Here is an 18830-nt window from a genome sequence, read left to right as displayed (position 1 = left end):
CCTATACCCAGCATCAAAGATTCATATTGATTTTAAAAGACTTTTTAAAATTCAAATCAACGGAGCCATAGGTACAGGGCGCTGAAGAAAAGCAATCAAACGTCAAAAATTTTAAAAAATGTTGCATAACTTGAAAACCTTTGATACTTGGGTATAGGTGGTATCAAACGACGTAGATTTTCATGTAGATTTCGAAAATGCAATAAAATATAGGGAGTTTTGTTTAAAATAAGGAAGTTGCTATCCATACCCGGTAAAACCGGAAGTGAAAGGATCATGGTAATATTTTCTTCCGATAGATCATGAAAATCTATGTTCTTATGCACATTTTCAAATTTAAATTATTAACGGGAGTCTTACTTTTAGGTAAGGTTTTGCGTGAAACAATCTGTATATTGTTGTTTTGCTTTTGAAATTGGAACATGGTTATGTTTAATGGTTAATTAAAGTCATTAAAATTGTTCTCCTTGTTTAATGTCGTTAGGTTCAAGTACGTCTTAACAACAAAACAATTAAATAAACAAGTCTCAATTAAACAAATTATAAAGCGAATAATTAAACAAAACGTGTGGTAACAAAATTAATTAAAGTAATAGGTTGTGTACGATAATATACCTCTCTACGCCTTTCTCTCCATCAGTGCTTTCCAAAAACTTTCTTATCGTAATGGGAATTGTGGGGGGAACCACTGTATAGCTAGAGTTAAAATATATACTCATTGCATTAAATAAGCCTTTTTTAAAAATAGCTAGAAACCTTGGAAGAGTCACGCTCAACACCTTTTTTTTATGTTATCGACAAACTTCGAGTAATTTTAATATATATCGACCTACAACAATTTTTAGTCCCAGAACTTGATATTATACCAAAGATTTCGATATACAATCTCAATCTCAAATTCTAAAATATGCATTGCACTCGAACCATACAGTTTCTTCCGGCTTTGTATCTAATTTTAGGGCCTTTTAAAAACAAATTGTCAATTGAAGCTTTCTTTACACGAATTCATAAGTTGTTCCAAAATGAGCGAGTTCCTTAGGACTATTCTCTCGTATCCATCTTGACTATTAATCAACATTTATACTTTACTAAAAGTACTAGGATTAAGGTGTATTAATTAATATCAGTTTTTATTGATATTACAGCTCAAAAGAGTTACCAACACTTTACTATTGCCAATGCGCAAATAAGCCCTTTGTTCTATATCATATACGTAACGTTTTATTTTTCAAGACAGGGGTCTTGTTCCTCTAGAGACCGTGGATTACTCTTATTATCCTTTTTGACGAAATAATTTTCAATTTCCAAAAAGGTTTTTTGACGAGTTTCCACCACCCAACTGTAAATGTACACGCATGCTATGAGCGAAGAAAATGACATAAAGTAAAGGATATGAGATTGCTTCACACCCTTTTTAATCGCGTAATAGGATTGTATCATGAAAAACTCGAGCATGTGGCCGATAATGCTTGAGACTGACTGGCCTGTTCCACGTATGTGAGTAGGGTAAACTGATGGCGTAAGTACGACCGGAACAGAGTATGGACCCACTACCATTGAATTGCTATACAATATCAATGCACACAATGGTATCCATTGGTAGATGGATGAGTCTGAAAGTAACAGTAATACTTTTACTTTGTAGACAGTTGGCAAACCTTTTGGATTGAAGTCAATGTATAGTCCGAAAGCTACCAGACATCCAGAGATAATTAGATAGCTTGCAATCAAGATTATTCGAAATCTAAATGTTTTCAATAACCAGATGTTGCAAAATGTAATAACCAACTTAGTTAATCCTAAATAAATGCCAACCGCGTATGGATTTATCGTAGTACCGAATTCCTGCAATAGAAGTTCATCTGATAAATGTTTGGAGTAGCTATAACCTACTTACGTTGAAGAAAACCATAATATTGCTAAACACTATAATTGATCCTGAAAGGTTTTGGAAAAACTCTAAACCCGCAACCATGAGTACTCTCTTATATCCGGACGGTTGAAGAAAAAATTTCAATTTCTGAAGTAGGCTTAAATTAATTGATCGATAGCGGTCGTGGAGTGTTTGGATCATAAGTAGCTTACGATCAATCACGCAATCAAACTAGAAAAAAAAACTTTACACCGCGAAGGTAGAACAATTTGGTTACGTTTTCATCCCTTGATGTTTTTCGATATCGATTAAAGTATACTAGCGACTTCTTTGCGTCTTCAAAACGTCCTCTCGTTACAAGCCACAGCATACTCTCTTTAAGTAACAGTGATAGAAACAGCGGTGCAAGTGGTAATAAGCAGTTTATCCAAGCTATAGTTCGCCAATGTAGAAAAGCACCTAGTAGAAACATGGCCATGCTTCCCAAACACCAGAAGATAGTTTTAAGGTTTACCAGCATACCTCTTACGCTAGGTGAACTAATTTCGGTAATGTACGTGACGGCAGTGATCAGTAGCCATGCTGCAACACATAAATAAGTGCTAATTCAATGATTGAAGAAATTATTACGAAAAGAAAAAATTGTAATTGTGAATCCAGCCGCAATCATTAGGAAACTCGAAGCTTTCGCGATTAATAACCATCCAATTGACCATGGCAACACCGCAACTCTCAGCGTGTTTAACCTCCCGATATGGTCCATAACTAATCCCGCCAGGACGCAGCCTAGCGGCTTAACAATTGGACCGATAGATACTAAAATTAATTGTCCATTTAGTACTATTTGGATCGACTGTGGCCGATACTTACACAACCATGATTTTTCGTTGTCACTCATAGCGAACGAGTTTTCAACCCGCGTGTCGTTATTAGTAAAATAAGGAATCAAGATCGATAAGTAACTGAGTTCGAGTCCATTTAAAAAACAAAACGTCGCGACTGCAATTGACGAAAGGATCTGCGAGGAAAATTGGCATTAATAACATTTTGGTGTTTTTAACCATATATGATTAGGTACCTGCGGCAAGAAATAAAGGCGCATTCTGTAAGTGATTTTAAATGAAAAGCCCCTGGTCAATTTTTCACCATTTATGCTGCACTCAGGCCATCTTCTCCATGCAAAACGTGAACCGTCAATTCACTTACCTTTTAGTTACACAAAGTAGCCGAGAGAAACTAAATTTGTCGGCTAATTATGACTGGTGCTGAAAGATTAAATAAATAAAAAAATAAAACACTAAAGAGGACTTTATGTTAAAATACAATAAAATAACTAAATAAAATTAAATCCTATAACACTATATTCACCCTTTAGTCTTTGGAAGTCTTTGAGAAGAGTAAAGAATATAAGCCACAAATGCATCTGTCGCGGAAATGCCTGCATATGAATGTGAAAGACAATGGTAATAGAATTAATGAGAATAGTAAGTAATTATGACATGTGAGCCCACATGATTTTTAGAGTTTCTAAAACGAACTGTAATTTTGCCAATTTAATTAATTTTGAGTCTCCTGCTTATACTTAAAGTGTTCACTGTAAAACTATTAGTGTGCAATGCCTAGAGGCGGTAAATATATCATTTGATAACGACAAACAGTGTACAATTTATTACCTAATTACTCATTTACATGAAATTTGTGCAGCTAATTAAAGTATCATCATGTAGATATAAATATGTTTGCTATATTCCTTCGCCTTATTTTATGTTATCAGACATTTTTGTTTGATTTATATTATTACTCATTATCTTTGTTTTGCATTTCAAGAGTTTAATTAGGTGCAATAGCAGTTTATAAAGTACTTCTCCTTGTGGTTAAGTGCAATTAATTATTTTTTTTTTAACTTCATGCTTTTATTAATTTAATGAGAACCAAATAATAAAACAAAATTATAATAACAAGAACAATTTTTTTTAAATCTATTTATTTCCTTCCAGTGACTTTCATGTTGATGCCATGGCTCTACTATTTGTATTTTCTTAGATATTATATACAGGGTGTTCATTTTTTCCCCACTACGAATTTATTGAAAACAACTGATTAAAGGAAAAAACGCCGAGACAGGTCAAAAGATTTGTCAAGGGGGGCAACTTTTTAACCAAAAACTACTTCACCTCCTTTCACCCTCTGCCCACCAGAGTATTATCAAGTAATAACTTGTTTGAAAGGTCTTTCAAAGTCATTTATTTTGACGTTTGATTTTTTATAATCGGTCGATTCGGTTTCGAGAAAATTAGAGAAATCTTTATTCATCTTATTTTGTTCCGATAGAAAACAAAAACAAACGAAAATATCATGTTTTATTTCAATAAGTGTTCAAAATGTTGCCCGGTATTTGCCAAACAATGATATAGGCGATGCGATGTTCAAATTCGTGACGGACATTTTCAAAATCATAGGGATATCATGGCAGCTTTCGATGATACGTTGACGAAGTTCATCCAAACCTTCAGGTTGGGGAGTAAACACAATAGATTTCAAATGGGTCCGTAGAAAAGAGTCTAATGGCGTCAAATCGGAAGATCTAGCAGACCATTCTATACTCCCTTTTCGCCCTATCCATTTATCTATCAGGTCGTTTAAATAAATTAAATAAAGATTTTTCTAATTCTCTCGAAAACGAATCGACCGTTTTTAAAAAATAAAAAAAGTTTCTCTATGGAGTGACATAAAAGTCCAATATGGCGTCCAATTAAAATAAAGAAGTTGATGTCAATATCTCGAAAACCGCCAATTTGCAAATTTTTTTTCGACGCCCATTGAACTCATCCCACCGATTCGTGCAACTTTTATTTGAAACTTCTTTCCACAGCTCACTTTATTACTAAAATATCTGAACTTTTTAAAAATGGAAATTTTCACATTTTTGCAATTATCTACGGAATGATTTTTTTTCAAAATAGCGCATCGGAGTATCCATTCGCATCAAAAACTACATAACTTTGTCTCTTCTCTGCAGAGCAAAGGTGTCTGTCTCTCTGTGTCAAAATTATCCCATATCAATATGCCATAATATGTATCAGCGCCGTTACTAATTGGCTTTGAAATATTGTCAGTCAGTCTTCGTAAAACATATATATTGAAACTGATTCATTTACATATATGATGTCTTAAAGCTTTCCCGTTTCGAAAAAATGTTTAATTTGAGTCATCTGCGTAGAGAATACAGTCGACATATGGCTTTATATATTGGGGAAAGTCTTTGGCTTTGCAATAAATTAACAAGTTTAAAAGTAATCGTAAACGATTTACATAAAGCGCATTTCCACTTGCATTCATTTCCCATTTGTAAGATGCAACTTCTGTTAAAATCGTAAAAATCCGGCCACAAATATGAAAGATAGCGTTCAATTTCAGTTTATGAGAAGAATTTCATTTCAATGCTTTTCTAAATAAGAAAGTTGGAACTGCGCATGCGCAAACCTAAATTTTGAAACTAATGTTAGATTTTTCTTTGTTCCAAGCGCCTAAGTATCAAATTTCACTTAAATGCTTCCATAGATAAAAAAGTTGGCACTGCGCATGCGCAAAATAAAATTTTGAAACTGGCGCTAGATTTTCCTTTATTCCAAGCACCTATGTATCAAATTTCATTTAAATGCTTCCATAAATAAAAAAATTGACACTGCGCATGCGCGAAACCAAATTTTGAAACTGGCGTTAGATTTTCCTTTATTCCATGTGCCTATGTATCAAATTTCGCTTAAATTCTTCCATAAATAAAAAAGTTGGCACTGCGCATGCGCAAAACCAAATTTTGAAATTGGCGTTTGATTTTCCTTTATTCCAGTGCTTATGTATCAAATTTCGTTTAAATTCTTCTATAAATAAAAAAGTTGGCACTGCGCATGCGCAAAACCAAATTTTGAAATTGGCGTTTGATTTTCCTTTATTCCAAGTGCCTATGTATCAAATTTCATTCAAATACTTTTATAAAAAAAAGTTTGCAATTCGGTTTATAAATGGTCGAGATGCGAAAAGGGCACTGTGAATTTTGAATCGATTCGACTCAACTTTTGGCATTGCGTATTATATGGCTAAAGCTATGCCCATATTGAATTTCATGCAATTTAGTTAATAACTAACGGAGATGTAAAAGCGATCGGACATTTCTAAACAAAGTTATCGTTCACAGGGACAGATACAGGGCCAGACAGACAAAGGAACAGACGGACAGACCAACAGACAGACGACAGACAGCAATACAAAATTATAAACGATCTCTAGGATCGTTAATAAACGGCAAAAGTGTAAAATTATGGAACATGTAAAAAACGGTAGATAAAGAACTAGTAGCGTCGCAAAACGAGAGGACGGACGGACGGACGGACGAACGGACAAAGTGGCCACAATAGCGCATTTTTTTTATTTTTGTGGAAATGCGCTAAAAAGGAGAACGGTCCTGGTATGGATCCCCGCGAAACCCCTCGTTTGGTATATCGCTAATGGGACATGATATTTTCATTAATAAGGCATTGAGATCTGTCAGAAAAATATTCCAATAAGTTTTAAACTATTTTGTTCGAAATTATAACTCCGCTTTAGTTTAGTAAGTAATACGTTATGCGAGACACTATCAAATTGCTACTGAATAAAGGCTCAACGATAAAGGCCTTCTTCAAAACAAGGGAGGGCGATATTTACAAATGAGTGTGCTTTGTACTTTTCTGAACCCGTATATTGGTCATTACTCATTATATGTATGTACATATAAGAGTTATGTACAATGAAGTACTTTTTCAAAGATTTTTGAAAAAATAGGCGGCATCGATATTAACCTGTAGTTTTTGTAGTTTTGAGTAGTATCTCCTGAAAAACAGGAAGAACTAAAGCTACTTTAATCCTTGCGGGAAATATCTCGACATTGTTGAAATGTTAATTAATTTAGTTAATGAAAAGTGACCAACTGGTTGGTATTACTTTTAATAATGGCCGATACTACCTTTGTCTCCTCCCTTCTCGCAGGCATAATAGTGGAACTCTTTCCTCCCCTGAGCGGGTTAAAACAAATAGAAACACTCTCTGGTGGAATAATGAGCTAGGAAAGCTTAAGAAAATCACCAGAAGAGTCTTTAACAAAACCAAGAGCACTGAGATGACTATAGAACGTCCCTCACCGAGTAGAGTAAGGCGATTCGGAAGGCACAGAGAGCGTCTTAAGAAAGATTCTGTCAGACGATAGAAGAAATTCGTCTACGGAAGGTCCGCTCAAAAGAGATGAACAACCCGTTAGGAACGATGGTGGGACCAGATGGTGAACGCAAAAGCTCAACTAGAGAGACGTTAGAGCTCGTGATACGAACCCATTTCCCGGGCTTGAGCAGACGGAGGACAAGAAGGCCTTCATCTTCCCATCCAGCAAACAAATTTGACTACGGTCTCAGTTACCGTATATACACACAAAATAGGGTCCGTTGGACGATAGGCTTCCCTCAGCGTGATATATCATATCAGAGTTGGAATTCTCCCCATTCTCCTTATAAAAGGGACTGGAACATTAACGCCCATTCCAGTAGAACTTTTTAGGGAGAGTTACTCCTTAAAACGATGGAGAAGATGGTAGGTAAGGGAAATGCATAAGGGAAGAGTTCCTTAAGAAAAAAAAAACCTACACACCAACCCTCGCATACCAAAAGGGACGGTCGACTGAGACCGCCCTTCACAACCTCATCAATCGACCTTAGTCTGCTTCATAGACATTGAGGGGGCATTGAACTGCTAAACTAAACAGGCTGCACTAAAGCCAGAGCTGCCATGGAGGCCTTGCTGGGCCTCCTCCCTTTTCACTTAGTGGTGCAGAAAGAAGCAGCGAGGAGAGCAATTGGATTGCTCCGAAGTGAGGTGGGAGGAATACACAAAGGTGCAAAACACTTAGGAGTGGAACAACAAATCAAAGAAACTGATCGGTTCCAGAAAACCAAAACCAGCTCACCGCTAGCACTCAGCAGAAGTGAAATAAGGTCATACATAGACCTAGTTACTGGACACCGTCCCTTGAGATATCATCTCAACAAAATCGGGGTAGCATGTCGCCTCTACGTCGAGGAGGAAGAGACAGTGGACGCATCATCTGCTGGTGTGAGGCTGTCACCGGACAGAGATTGCAACAGCACCTCAGCAGATCAGGGACTTGCAGCCGGAGAGGATTCTCAGATTGTTTAAAAAACTGACTCTCTCGGAGTAAGATACTGGGGCACGCACAAAAGATCAAACGGTCAAAGTCCGTAGGCGTAGTATAGCCCATTCGGGGAAAAAAACGTTAAAGCTGTTGCTTTCAGATTCAAAACTTCAAGAATCAAGAAGTTTGTTACATTCAAAATTTAACACGTTTCAAATTTAATTCGAGAATTCAAGGTTGATAAGCCTGTGTTTCAGGACAAATTTCACAATTCAAGCGTTAAGTTGAAAACTCCAGGATTTCAAACCTCGATTCAAGAGAATGTTTGAAAATTCTAACTTCCAGATTAAGAGTCAAGCTTATTGAAGTGTCATGACTTAAGATCGAGATTTGAAAATTCATGTTTCAAGTTTTAACTGCCCATTTTAATACCCACACTTAAAATTGCAATTAGAGACTCACTTCAAGTATCGAAATATAAAAAATTCAATTGACGATTGATTAGTATAATACAACCCCGAGGTTACTTACAATGCTTTCTAGGCTGCATATCCTGGAGCATCGTCACCTTACCTGTGTAACATAGTACATTATTTGCTTATTATTTTTTCTGATAACTTGATTTCCTCGATACATAAGCAACGGTTTAGCACAGTTGTGAATCAGGAAATCTACGCCTTCCGCGCCGAAATCTGCATGAATTAAGATTAGTCGGTGGTTAATAAGCGTCAGCCCCGTAACAATTAGGGCAGTTAGCAGGTACAAGCGTCCCACGGAGCCGGCGAATGGGTGTTTCTAACAACGGTTTTAAATTCATGTAGCAAAACCGTCTTATTAAATACGCAAATGAGGTGGTGGGTTCGCTTCCGGAACATGGGTCACCTTTCGTCCTTTTAGTCCTCTTGATGAACGACTAAAGAAATAAAAGGGTTATAAATGAAAGGCAGACTGGTAGCGATGTGAGCTTGCATATATTAGACGCGTATGCAAATAAGGGCTCTGTCTTGCACTACAGGGTACGTATATGCAGATCACATTAATGCGCGCCCATTGCGACGTCTGTACCGAGAGGGTTGGCGGGGAACCAGTTGCGCCATGTGTAAGCAAGAACAAAAAGCGACAAAAAAAAACTGACAAAAACAACGTACATTTTACGGACGTCCCATAAATGTGGCCCGGTGCCCCAGTGCTGTTTGTGCAGTGGCCGCGAGAGTTTTATTTCAGCGGGTTCTTCAGCTGGCCGTTGGTCAATGACGATCGGCAGCTGGATACGCCGCCGCACTAACCAAAACGTGACGATTGTAACCTATACATATACACTTTCTAGCGATATTTCCTGCTGTGTATGTGTAACCGTATGTAAATCGATGTGAACTTAATGATATTATAATTACGAGCCGAGGTGATTAATTACACCTGGACGTCGTCGTGACGGGCGCCCAACAACTTTAAATTACCTGGTATGTGAGAAGGCATCATCGGTGACTGTAATTTGTAATAAATTCTGTACCAATTAGCGTTTGTGCTTATCGCGCCTCCAAATGCAAACCATTTACATGAAATTTCAATACATCCACTTGGACACCATAGAGTTAACCGGCAGTGGTCACGATTACCTTAACCCCTCCAAAATTAGCGATCAATCTTCTGAGCCAAAAATAGTACAGCTATTTCCAGTTTCGTGTTAAATCGATAAGATGGGATGAAAACTTATTTCGACCTTATTCAATTTTAAAATGTTTCCCATGTTGGAATCTGAAGAGATTTTCCAGTTCGCCGAGTCTCTTGAAGTGACATCTTTCCAATTTATAACTGATTGGAGTCCACGAGCTTATGAAGTTGTTCCTACTCTAACTCTTAAATATGTTCGCGCACTGATGGAATAGGTAATTTTAGTTTGGTTTTAATTTCTTTAAAATATTGATGTGTTTTTTGTCAATTTGAACGCGGAATTTCTGATAATTCTTATGAAATCATCACCATGATTTAGAATTTATACGATCACACTATATAAACTACATGTAAATGGTCCAATGATGGATCTCTTGAGAATTAACCATCTGTACATATTGTCAGTGGTAATGTGTAAGACTTTCCCTTCCCTAAAGAAATATCAAAAAATCTCATTCACTAAATCGCAATGCCATGTTTACCATGAGTATTAATGAGTACGTAATAAGAAGGGCGATTGAAGATTACTTTTTACTTAGGAGGTTTACCATCTTCGTACTATGCTCGAATGCGAATTAAGCGCCAATTGTTATCCATAAAACAAACATTTTGTTCATGCTTTGGACGTGTTAAAATTGATTTGAGAAGCCAATCAAAAATCATCTACGTCATGATGCAACGGTCTTTGTTGCAATAAAAGGTTGAAGTTTTCCTTCGTTTAACACATTTTTGAAATTGTGAACTAAAACTGTACAAAACAAAATGAATGATTGTTTCCCGTCGGCTAGCCAATTCTTTACCAAATTTTACCTTTTTTTATGGTTTTGCTTACTGCAAAATTTTCCCTTCGTTTCTCTATAATTAAACTACAACAATTCTAAAACTATTTTCCACTTGCCAATGGCCATATAACAGTATATTGAAAGTGATTCAATTTCCAAAGATTTTCCACATTCACCTTTGTAAACACGTATATTATTTGTTAATCTCAATTGAAATGGTCATTTCATTTTTTTTAAACATAAATAACCTAAGTTCCCAAATTTGAATAATACTCGTACATATACATAGATACATACACACCCAAACAACTCTTTTTTCGCATTTTATATAAAAGAAGAAAGTAGGCACCATAATAAATGAACCCATGAATTTGGCTGATTGATTATTGAAATTGTGATATAAGAAATTCCTTAAAACTAGTTTAATTCTAAAGTCGAACTAACTTTAAACTAAGTACGATTTTCTCGTTCATGGAATCGGTTGATCTTGTAAACCTCTAAGATGGAAAAAAATCCGCAGTACGCAGTTGCACAAAAAAAAAACGATTATAATGACATCAGCAACAATGGGACCAATTGAACTAAGTTTATTGTTTAAATGTTGACATTTTTTCGATTATAATTTCATCACTTTTTTAATCGTTGTTAATACACCACGCCATCCGAAGCAAAGTTTGTCTTTAACGCGTAATGACGAACTCGTTCGGTGTGCACGTTTACTTTCGTATTCGAAGAGAGTCTTTACTTATTTAAGTTTGCCACTTTACACTTAAGAATTTTAAGTTACTTGTATGTTTTTGACAAGATAATAATCCTCTGTGTATATTAAAACGCAACTTCTCCGATCAAAACCTGCCGTAAAATTACATTACAATTTTACATTTCCCGAACTATCCTTATGATTCAAAACTATCCTACAGAAACTAAGACAATTAATTGAATTTTTTCACATCGAAAATCTGAATTCTCTCAATTGAAATCTTGCGATCACCCATGCTCAACCTTGGGAAATAAAGGTTATTTAAGATTACATGCAAGGAGGCGCTGTTGAACACTTTGTAGAACCGCTTGCTGCGAAAAGGGCAAAAATAACGAATATGAAGGTCTCTAAATTCGCTAGAAAGCCCTAGAGATAGAGAGCGTTCTTCGCCAACGTTTCAGGGAACCACTAAACCCTGGGGTTTTACAGGCTCAGCTAACACCAAAAAACGCCTACAATGTTCGGGGAAAGGTATGAAAAATGCGTGCTGGGGACAGCGCTAAAGCCATTTATAAGATTTAAAACTCAATTTAAAACCTTTCGAGAGTCCACCAGACCGTTTTAAGTACTTGACAGTGCAACCAAACACTTTCAGGGGGAATTGAAGGTGTAACATGAACACGGTACCTTTGCATAGCTTTTTAGACCTCTGTCGGAGGTTTCTGGATTCTTTTCTCTTCACTCTCCACCCTTTCATGTTATCTTTTGAACCCTATCTTGGCTCTTCTAGTTCTGGATAGAGGTTGAAAACTCTTTGAAATGCTAGAAAGTGTGATGGCAATGTATAAGAAACGCCGTTTCAACACATTCTAGTATCATAAAGACTCGAAGGCTTTCAGCAATCGAAAAATTTTCAGGGCCTTTTTGGTAGTTTACTAATGCATTCTAATACCGCCTTAGGTCCTGTTAGTATTTTCTTGGGACTTCTCAGGGCTTGGGAGAGAATACACAAATATAAGGCCCTCGAGACCTTTATAAAGGGCTTGTGGCATTTAAAAGACTCTGGAAAAGTATGCTGACTTTTTTAAAACATGCATTCCAGAGCAGGTTTTCACAGGGGATTCTATCGCCTTTCCAATGACTATTATTTTTCCAGGAAATTTTCAGTCTCTAGAATGGTCTAAAAATCTCTATTCTAGCGCCTCATCTGACCATCTTGGGCTTCCTCCAGAGTTTTCGTGCTCTTTCTATAGATTTCCGTTTACAAAGAGATATCGGCTATTTCTACATCCTTTACTGGACTCTCACAACTCCAAAGAAAAGCACATAATGGTCTCGGCAGAAAAGACCTAAGATATTCATGCTTTCGTCTTTTTAGTGCTTTCATGGGAAACTCCAAAGCATTTACTTGCAGATCTCTTTTACCGCCCTCTCAAGGCATGTGGATGTTCATAAATCTCTTTCAACTCGTACTAAGGCGACCTGAATAGGCGGTTTATATCTCTAAAAAACATCTAGAACGCTTTGAGAGTCTTCTCGATTCCATATCTAAACAAACCTAGAAACGTATGAATTAGGAAAACTATGAAAATGCCTAAAACTAATCTGTCATGGTGATGCCATTTAATTATATAAATATAATTTTCAACTTTCAGGTTTAATCGTACTCAACAACCTTCTGCAAAAACCAACATCTTATGTCTCATTGAATCCTTAAGGACTAACCATACGAAATTATTTATTCAATATGCTTTTGAACAGTCGATTAAGCAGTTAGTTTTGCCGCGAGACGAGTCCAAGTCAAAGTCTCCTCTCGGCCTGGTTCAGTCTCGTCTCGTTTAGTCTCGTTTGGTTTCGCTTGGTCTCGCCATATTATCCAAAAATTGTGCAGAGCATACAAAAGGCACTACGAAAGCATGACCAGTAAGACCTTCATTATCTATCTGCTAATCACGAAACATAATTTCTTCTGTTATGCGTATTTTAAGGACTTTCTTTAGCATTCTGCAGCTAAAAAATATTAGCTTTCATTAAATGTATCTGGTAATGCAACTAGGTAGGAAAGTCTCACTGAATTATTTGATACTTAAATGCTAAAAAGGTAATCTGTCCAAGTTATTTTGTAAAATTTTACTCTTATGGTCTACTACGTGGTAAATATGTAACTACCTATACATACAGTGACTGTATCACATGCCATATGTCCGGAATATACATTTTACCTAAAGCATCACCTTTATTCACAGAATTTCGTAAGAACAGAAAGAAAAGTGTAAACTCCTATACCAAAGTATAGTATTTTAGCCCCAATATGGCGGCCGGAACCAGCGACCAATCAAAAACGAGATACCCGGTTGTCGCCACTGTTCTAAATTGAGTTACTGTACCTATACCTAGAAAACGATTAGACTTAATGCCATAAACTTGTTAAAATTCAATAAGAGCATCATAAGTGCTTTTAAGCAATCCGCGAGATCCTATTAACTATTATAACCAACTCTTGTTTTTCCAGCATAGATAATTACCATTATTTGAGTAAGCAAGTTTAATGCTATTGAGAGCAGGTTTAATAATAATCAATTGTCCTCAATAAAATAAAATAAAGCTGGCGAAGGCTGACTGGATATAAGAAAAATTGCAGTTATTATACGACCTATAGTAATTAAATCAGCAAGTTCAGGGACGGTTTATGTAAACAATTGGAATTGGTGCTACTTGAATAGATTTTCCTTTAAAAATTAAAAAAAAACAGTACAAATAAATACAAAAAAGGTCAAACGAGAGTCTCGCCGAGACCCATATAGTAAGTCTCGTGTGTCTCGTCTTAAATAACAACGTCCTTCTTAAATCCATTCGACCAGATGTTACTTCATTTCAACTAACACAATTTAAATAAACAAACTTACACGAATGATAAAATTTAAACAATACAATTTAAATAACGCAATTAAAAACAATTCTAAGGCGAATTTACCTCGGAAGATACTAATTGCGGTGGACAAAGCCGAAGTAAGAATCAAATGAAATAGTTATTCTGCTGGGTTGGGGTTATAATGAGTTGGAAACTCTTTTAGTTTTAATTTTGCAATTAAGCACTTTTTTACTGCATGCTAAAAGTTGCATAACTAAATAAAACGCTCAAAGAGGATCATTATACGTACGAGCAGAATGTGAAATTAAATCTGATATTTCCCTAAACTCGTATGAGATGGTATACGGAATGCGAAACATTCTAAATATTTCAAAACGCAAATGGCACTACAAACGACGATACTAGGAATTTGTGTTATACACATACTTTACCACATATTTATCTCAGCATTCCGTGTTAATTTCTTTTTCTAATTAAAAAATGTTTTGTGCTGCATCCTTTCAGTCAGTTGTCCAATAAAGAAGAAGGTCTATACATCTAATCACCTTTTGGCATTAACGTGTTACATTACGTATCGATTCTTCACCCGCACATCAGACCGACGATTCTGCAGAAGGCCATCAATCCCGATTAACACGTCAGTAAGTCGTTTCAGCCACCACTATCTGAACGACTGGTAAATGTGACCATTTTTCATTCTGTCACTCGCTTAATGCATTATATTTAAGTCAAGTGAAGTTTAGCCGTTGGCTTTTGAAAAGTTATTCCGCGAGAGTTCATCATCGCGTCAAAATATCTAAATGAAACTAAGAATGATATAGTGGCGGAGCGCTGGTTTCGGGCGCGTAATTTCAACGGTGGGCGGGAATTTTAATAAAGCCGAAACATTATTACTCATTTTCTTATAGCGATAGAGGCGTGTATAGATTTATTATTTCGTTACCGGATGAGTACACGAGAAGAATATTGTATGGACGCCTGAATTCGGCTTATTTTTCATTATTTTTTTTCGTTCTGAAATCAAAATGCTCGAGTGGGGTACAAATATATTAAAGAAGACAGTGAAATTAGGGTGCGAGGCGGTGAGATTAGAAACGGCTCCGATCCAGGTTCTGTCATAGTTCCCTTGGAAACTCGAGGAAAAGCGAACACACAAATTTTAAATCCACAAATACGTGAGGGGTCGAACGAATGAAAGTAAACGAGAAGAAATGAGAAGAGCACTTTATGTGGGTGGTGGTATCCGCCCCTTCGGATACAATATCGTAATATTATTGCGAATGCCTCTGAGTCACTGGGAGAATATAAATAATTAAAGAGGTTTCGTGTATCAGATCATGCACAGTTATGTCGTTCCTCTTGTTATGCACCAGGAGATATAGTATAATATGGAGGTATTAAGATGAAACGTGATATACATTCTAGCAGGAATGCGAAAATTATACAGGGAGACATAAACCCTTTTTAATCAAGGCACTAAAAAATATTCGCGTAGACTCCACTGACGTGCTATGGACATTATTTATGTAAATAAGAACATACAGATCAACAAATTTAATTAGAAATGACATCAAACTCCTGTTTTATTAACCTAATTAACGTTAGGCGGGTTGCTAGTTGTTGGTTCAAAATGCAAATGTGCACATTTCCCATTTAAATTATCCCTCGTGAATGTTTATGGATCGAAATTCTTACTCCTTTACATTAAAAAGAACCGAAAACATTAACTAGATCGAATTTAAATAAAATTACAATAATTGTTGGTCGGCATCGTTATACATTTGTCGTTTGGACCTTTACTGAAAACCGAAAGGGAAATTAGGTGGCATCTTTTTTAATCGTTCATAAATGTTTGTGAAGAATATACTTCAACCCCGTGTATGTTTATTTTACGCATTCATAGCCAATCAGTGGCGGTTCATACGGTGAACGATCAATCAATCTCTAATTGCCGTTCTCCATATATACCGCCACTGGTTGGATATCAAGACAAAAATAAACACAAGCCACACTCAACATTTGAATTAATTATCATTAGTTGCATCGCAGATCCTTAGAATTTCTGCCGCGCATTTATGAAACACCCTGTATATTACCGTCTCATAATACGGAACTTGTTTCACCAGCAGTGTCTAAGTGTCTAAGTTTGGGATCCAAAAAAGCACACTCCCAGTGATGACTGTTGTAATTAACGTATTAATAATTTGGGAGACTCGATCAAGTTCCGAAAATTCCAAAGAATTGACTACCAAAATTTTGGTTAAAACCTGAGCGTAAGTAAATTTACACGCCCTTATATCGTCGCGAAACTCATAGCAGTTTCGTCTTCTCGTTGTCTCCCGTATTTAAAGAAGCACCGTTTCCACCATAAAATAATCTCCTTCTTTATGAAATATCCAATCACGACGAACGCGCCAAACGTTCCCACCGTTCAATATGAAACTTTCGTTATTTAATTTTCGCCCGATAAAACTTCTTATCGCAACCACCAGATAAAACCTTTTATAAAGTACGAAAATTGACTAGATGTGTCTTACTATATTGAATAATGACATAATCGATAAAATCCAAACAAGAATTACGTAACTAATAATATTTCTAAAAGAAAAAACAAACACTGAGATACAAATCCAAATAAAACGAACCAACTCTGTGCCTATTTCGTAAATAATCCCCTGGGTTTACTTAATAAATTGAAATAATACCACATACAGTTGTCTCGTCATTATTTTGGGCGTTTAAACTTAAATAATGCTCACATTTTTTTTTCGAATTTCAAAACTAATTTTAAGTTCTTTATTTTCATGATCCTTTGTAATCACCTTTTTTCACGCCTCCTTTTTTGGAGGTATTGGAAGTAGTTATTTTGAAAAAAATGTTGTCATGGACTCTGGCTTGGAACTTTAAAGGTCTTAAGTCTATCGGGCACAATAATGTGTCATTTATTTTGAAATATCTTTTTAAATAACTTCGATAAAAAATAAAAACGATTTTGCAAAATTTCGTTTTTTCTCTCTCCAAAAGTAGCCGGAATTTTTTCAGTTTCAAAACGGCGTTTCGTTAAGCATCAAAATAGGCAACTTAGTCAAACTTAAACTACCTAGCTATCTCTTACAGTTTCCGAGATCCCCATTGTGGCCCTCGAATTTGAATCAGCCTGTAATCTATACATAAATTTTGATTTTTTTAACTGTAAGATTCAATTTTTCATTTTTAACGATAATAAAAATATTAGTACTTAATGGGGCAGTTTAATAAAAATTTCGTTTATTATTTAAATACCACTGGAACTGCAAATAATTAAGTTCTTTGTGTCAATTGGCCAGTTACCTACACACATTTCAAGGATCGGGGCCTCAAAACCATCTTGCGCTTCGGTTCCCTAAAGGCCTTAATCCGCTACTCGTTTCAACAGTTTATTATAGTTATGGTAATGGTTGTTTTCAAAAAACCAAAGCCAAATTGACGCAATTTAAAGATCTAAGTGATATTTTACATTTGGTCTTATCTGTCTTATCATAATATTTAGAATGTTTTTCTGGAAACAACCCCTAATTTGGTTGTTGAATTCGGTACATTCATCCTAACCAATAGTCTCCCCATAACAGTTCGTACCCGAAAAATTCGCTTTCGAGGAAAATTAACCTTAAGAAAGGTTTGCCTCCTCCGAGGTAGGGATGGGCGATAACTGTTTTCACCTATCGATAAGTATCGGGTACTTACCTATCGATATATTTTACTTATCGATATGCCGATAATTATCGAAATATCGATATCGATATATCGATAACTATCGAATATCGATAGTTATCGATATCGATATATCGTAACGATAGTTATCGATATTTCGATAGTTATCGATATATCGATAGTTATCGATATATCGAGTTATCGATATATCGATATGTCGATAGTTATCGATATAACGATAGTTATCGATATTTCGATAGTTATCGATATTTCGATAGTTATCGATATTTCGATAGTTATCGATATATCGATAGTTATCGATATATCGATAGTTATCGATATATCGATAGTTATCGATATATCGATAGTTATCGATATATGATTACTATCGATAGGTATCGATATATCGATAGTTATCGATATATCGATATGTCGATAGTTATCGATATATCGATATGTCGATAGTTATCGCTAGGGATGGGCGATAACTGTTTTCACCTATCGATATAAGTATCGGGTACTTACCTATCGATATATTTTACTTATCGATATGCCGATAATTACCGAAATATCGATGGTTATAGATACACCGATAACTATCGAAAGATCGATAACTACCGCTATATCGATAAGTGTCGGTATATCGATAGTTCTCGTTATGGCGATAGTTTTTAATATATAGGTATCGATATAATATTACCGATAATTTTTTTGAAATCGTGTCTAAAAACTGCATGAGTTTACTTTTATATTTTGGCGAAAGAGCCCGACAAGACAAGAGGGCTCTTTTAACAAAATATGAAAATAACCGAATGCAGTTCTTGTAACTTTATTGGAGTTACCATTATTAACTGTGCAATTATCGCAGGGCTCTTTAGCTTTCTACAATGCAATTACCGCTGTAATTAAGCGGTAATTGCACGTCTCATTTGAGAGAAATAATCGACGTATCGATAGTTATCGACAGGGATAGTTATCTTATCGAGTTTTATTAATAAAATCCATTTTCCGGTTTATTCTCGTGTAAAGTGACTATTAATTGTTACTCGACGTTTCTTTGCTAC

At 35.8% G+C, this 18830-nt stretch overlaps 1 protein-coding gene across 6 annotated transcripts in view; it reads right to left on the bottom strand.

Annotated features, from left to right (window-relative positions):
- Nucleotides 1-456: 456 nt before the first annotated feature.
- Nucleotides 457-18830, bottom strand: part of LOC116174102 (facilitated trehalose transporter Tret1-like) — a 31124-nt gene continuing 12750 nt past the window's right edge. For 2 of the 6 annotated variants that reach the window (XM_031491907.1, XM_031491903.1), the window contains 7 exons: nucleotides 2952-3138; nucleotides 2744-2891; nucleotides 2504-2689; nucleotides 2151-2455; nucleotides 1898-2104; nucleotides 1659-1845; nucleotides 457-1613 (listed from right to left, as the gene is read on the bottom strand). In XM_031491907.1, the coding sequence (XP_031347767.1) occupies nucleotides 1222-1613; nucleotides 1659-1845; nucleotides 1898-2104; nucleotides 2151-2455; nucleotides 2504-2689; nucleotides 2744-2891; nucleotides 2952-2975 (1449 nt within the window). In that variant the 5' untranslated portion in view covers nucleotides 2976-3138 and the 3' untranslated portion in view covers nucleotides 457-1221. Of the gene's footprint in view, nucleotides 1614-1658; nucleotides 1846-1897; nucleotides 2105-2150; nucleotides 2456-2503; nucleotides 2690-2743; nucleotides 2892-2951; nucleotides 3139-3241; nucleotides 5197-8582; nucleotides 8965-9199; nucleotides 10239-11891; nucleotides 12064-18830 lie in introns of those variants that run through there. The other 4 variants (XM_031491906.1, XM_031491905.1, XM_031491904.1 and 1 more) reach the window with 4 other exon arrangements.

This window comes from Photinus pyralis, unplaced genomic scaffold (assembly GCF_008802855.1).
Source record: "Photinus pyralis isolate 1611_PpyrPB1 unplaced genomic scaffold, Ppyr1.3 Ppyr1.4_LG6, whole genome shotgun sequence".
Classification (NCBI taxonomy): Eukaryota; Metazoa; Arthropoda; class Insecta; order Coleoptera; family Lampyridae; genus Photinus; species Photinus pyralis.
Note: the sequence above shows the minus strand (reverse complement) of the source record. Positions and strands in the feature narration are given on the sequence as shown.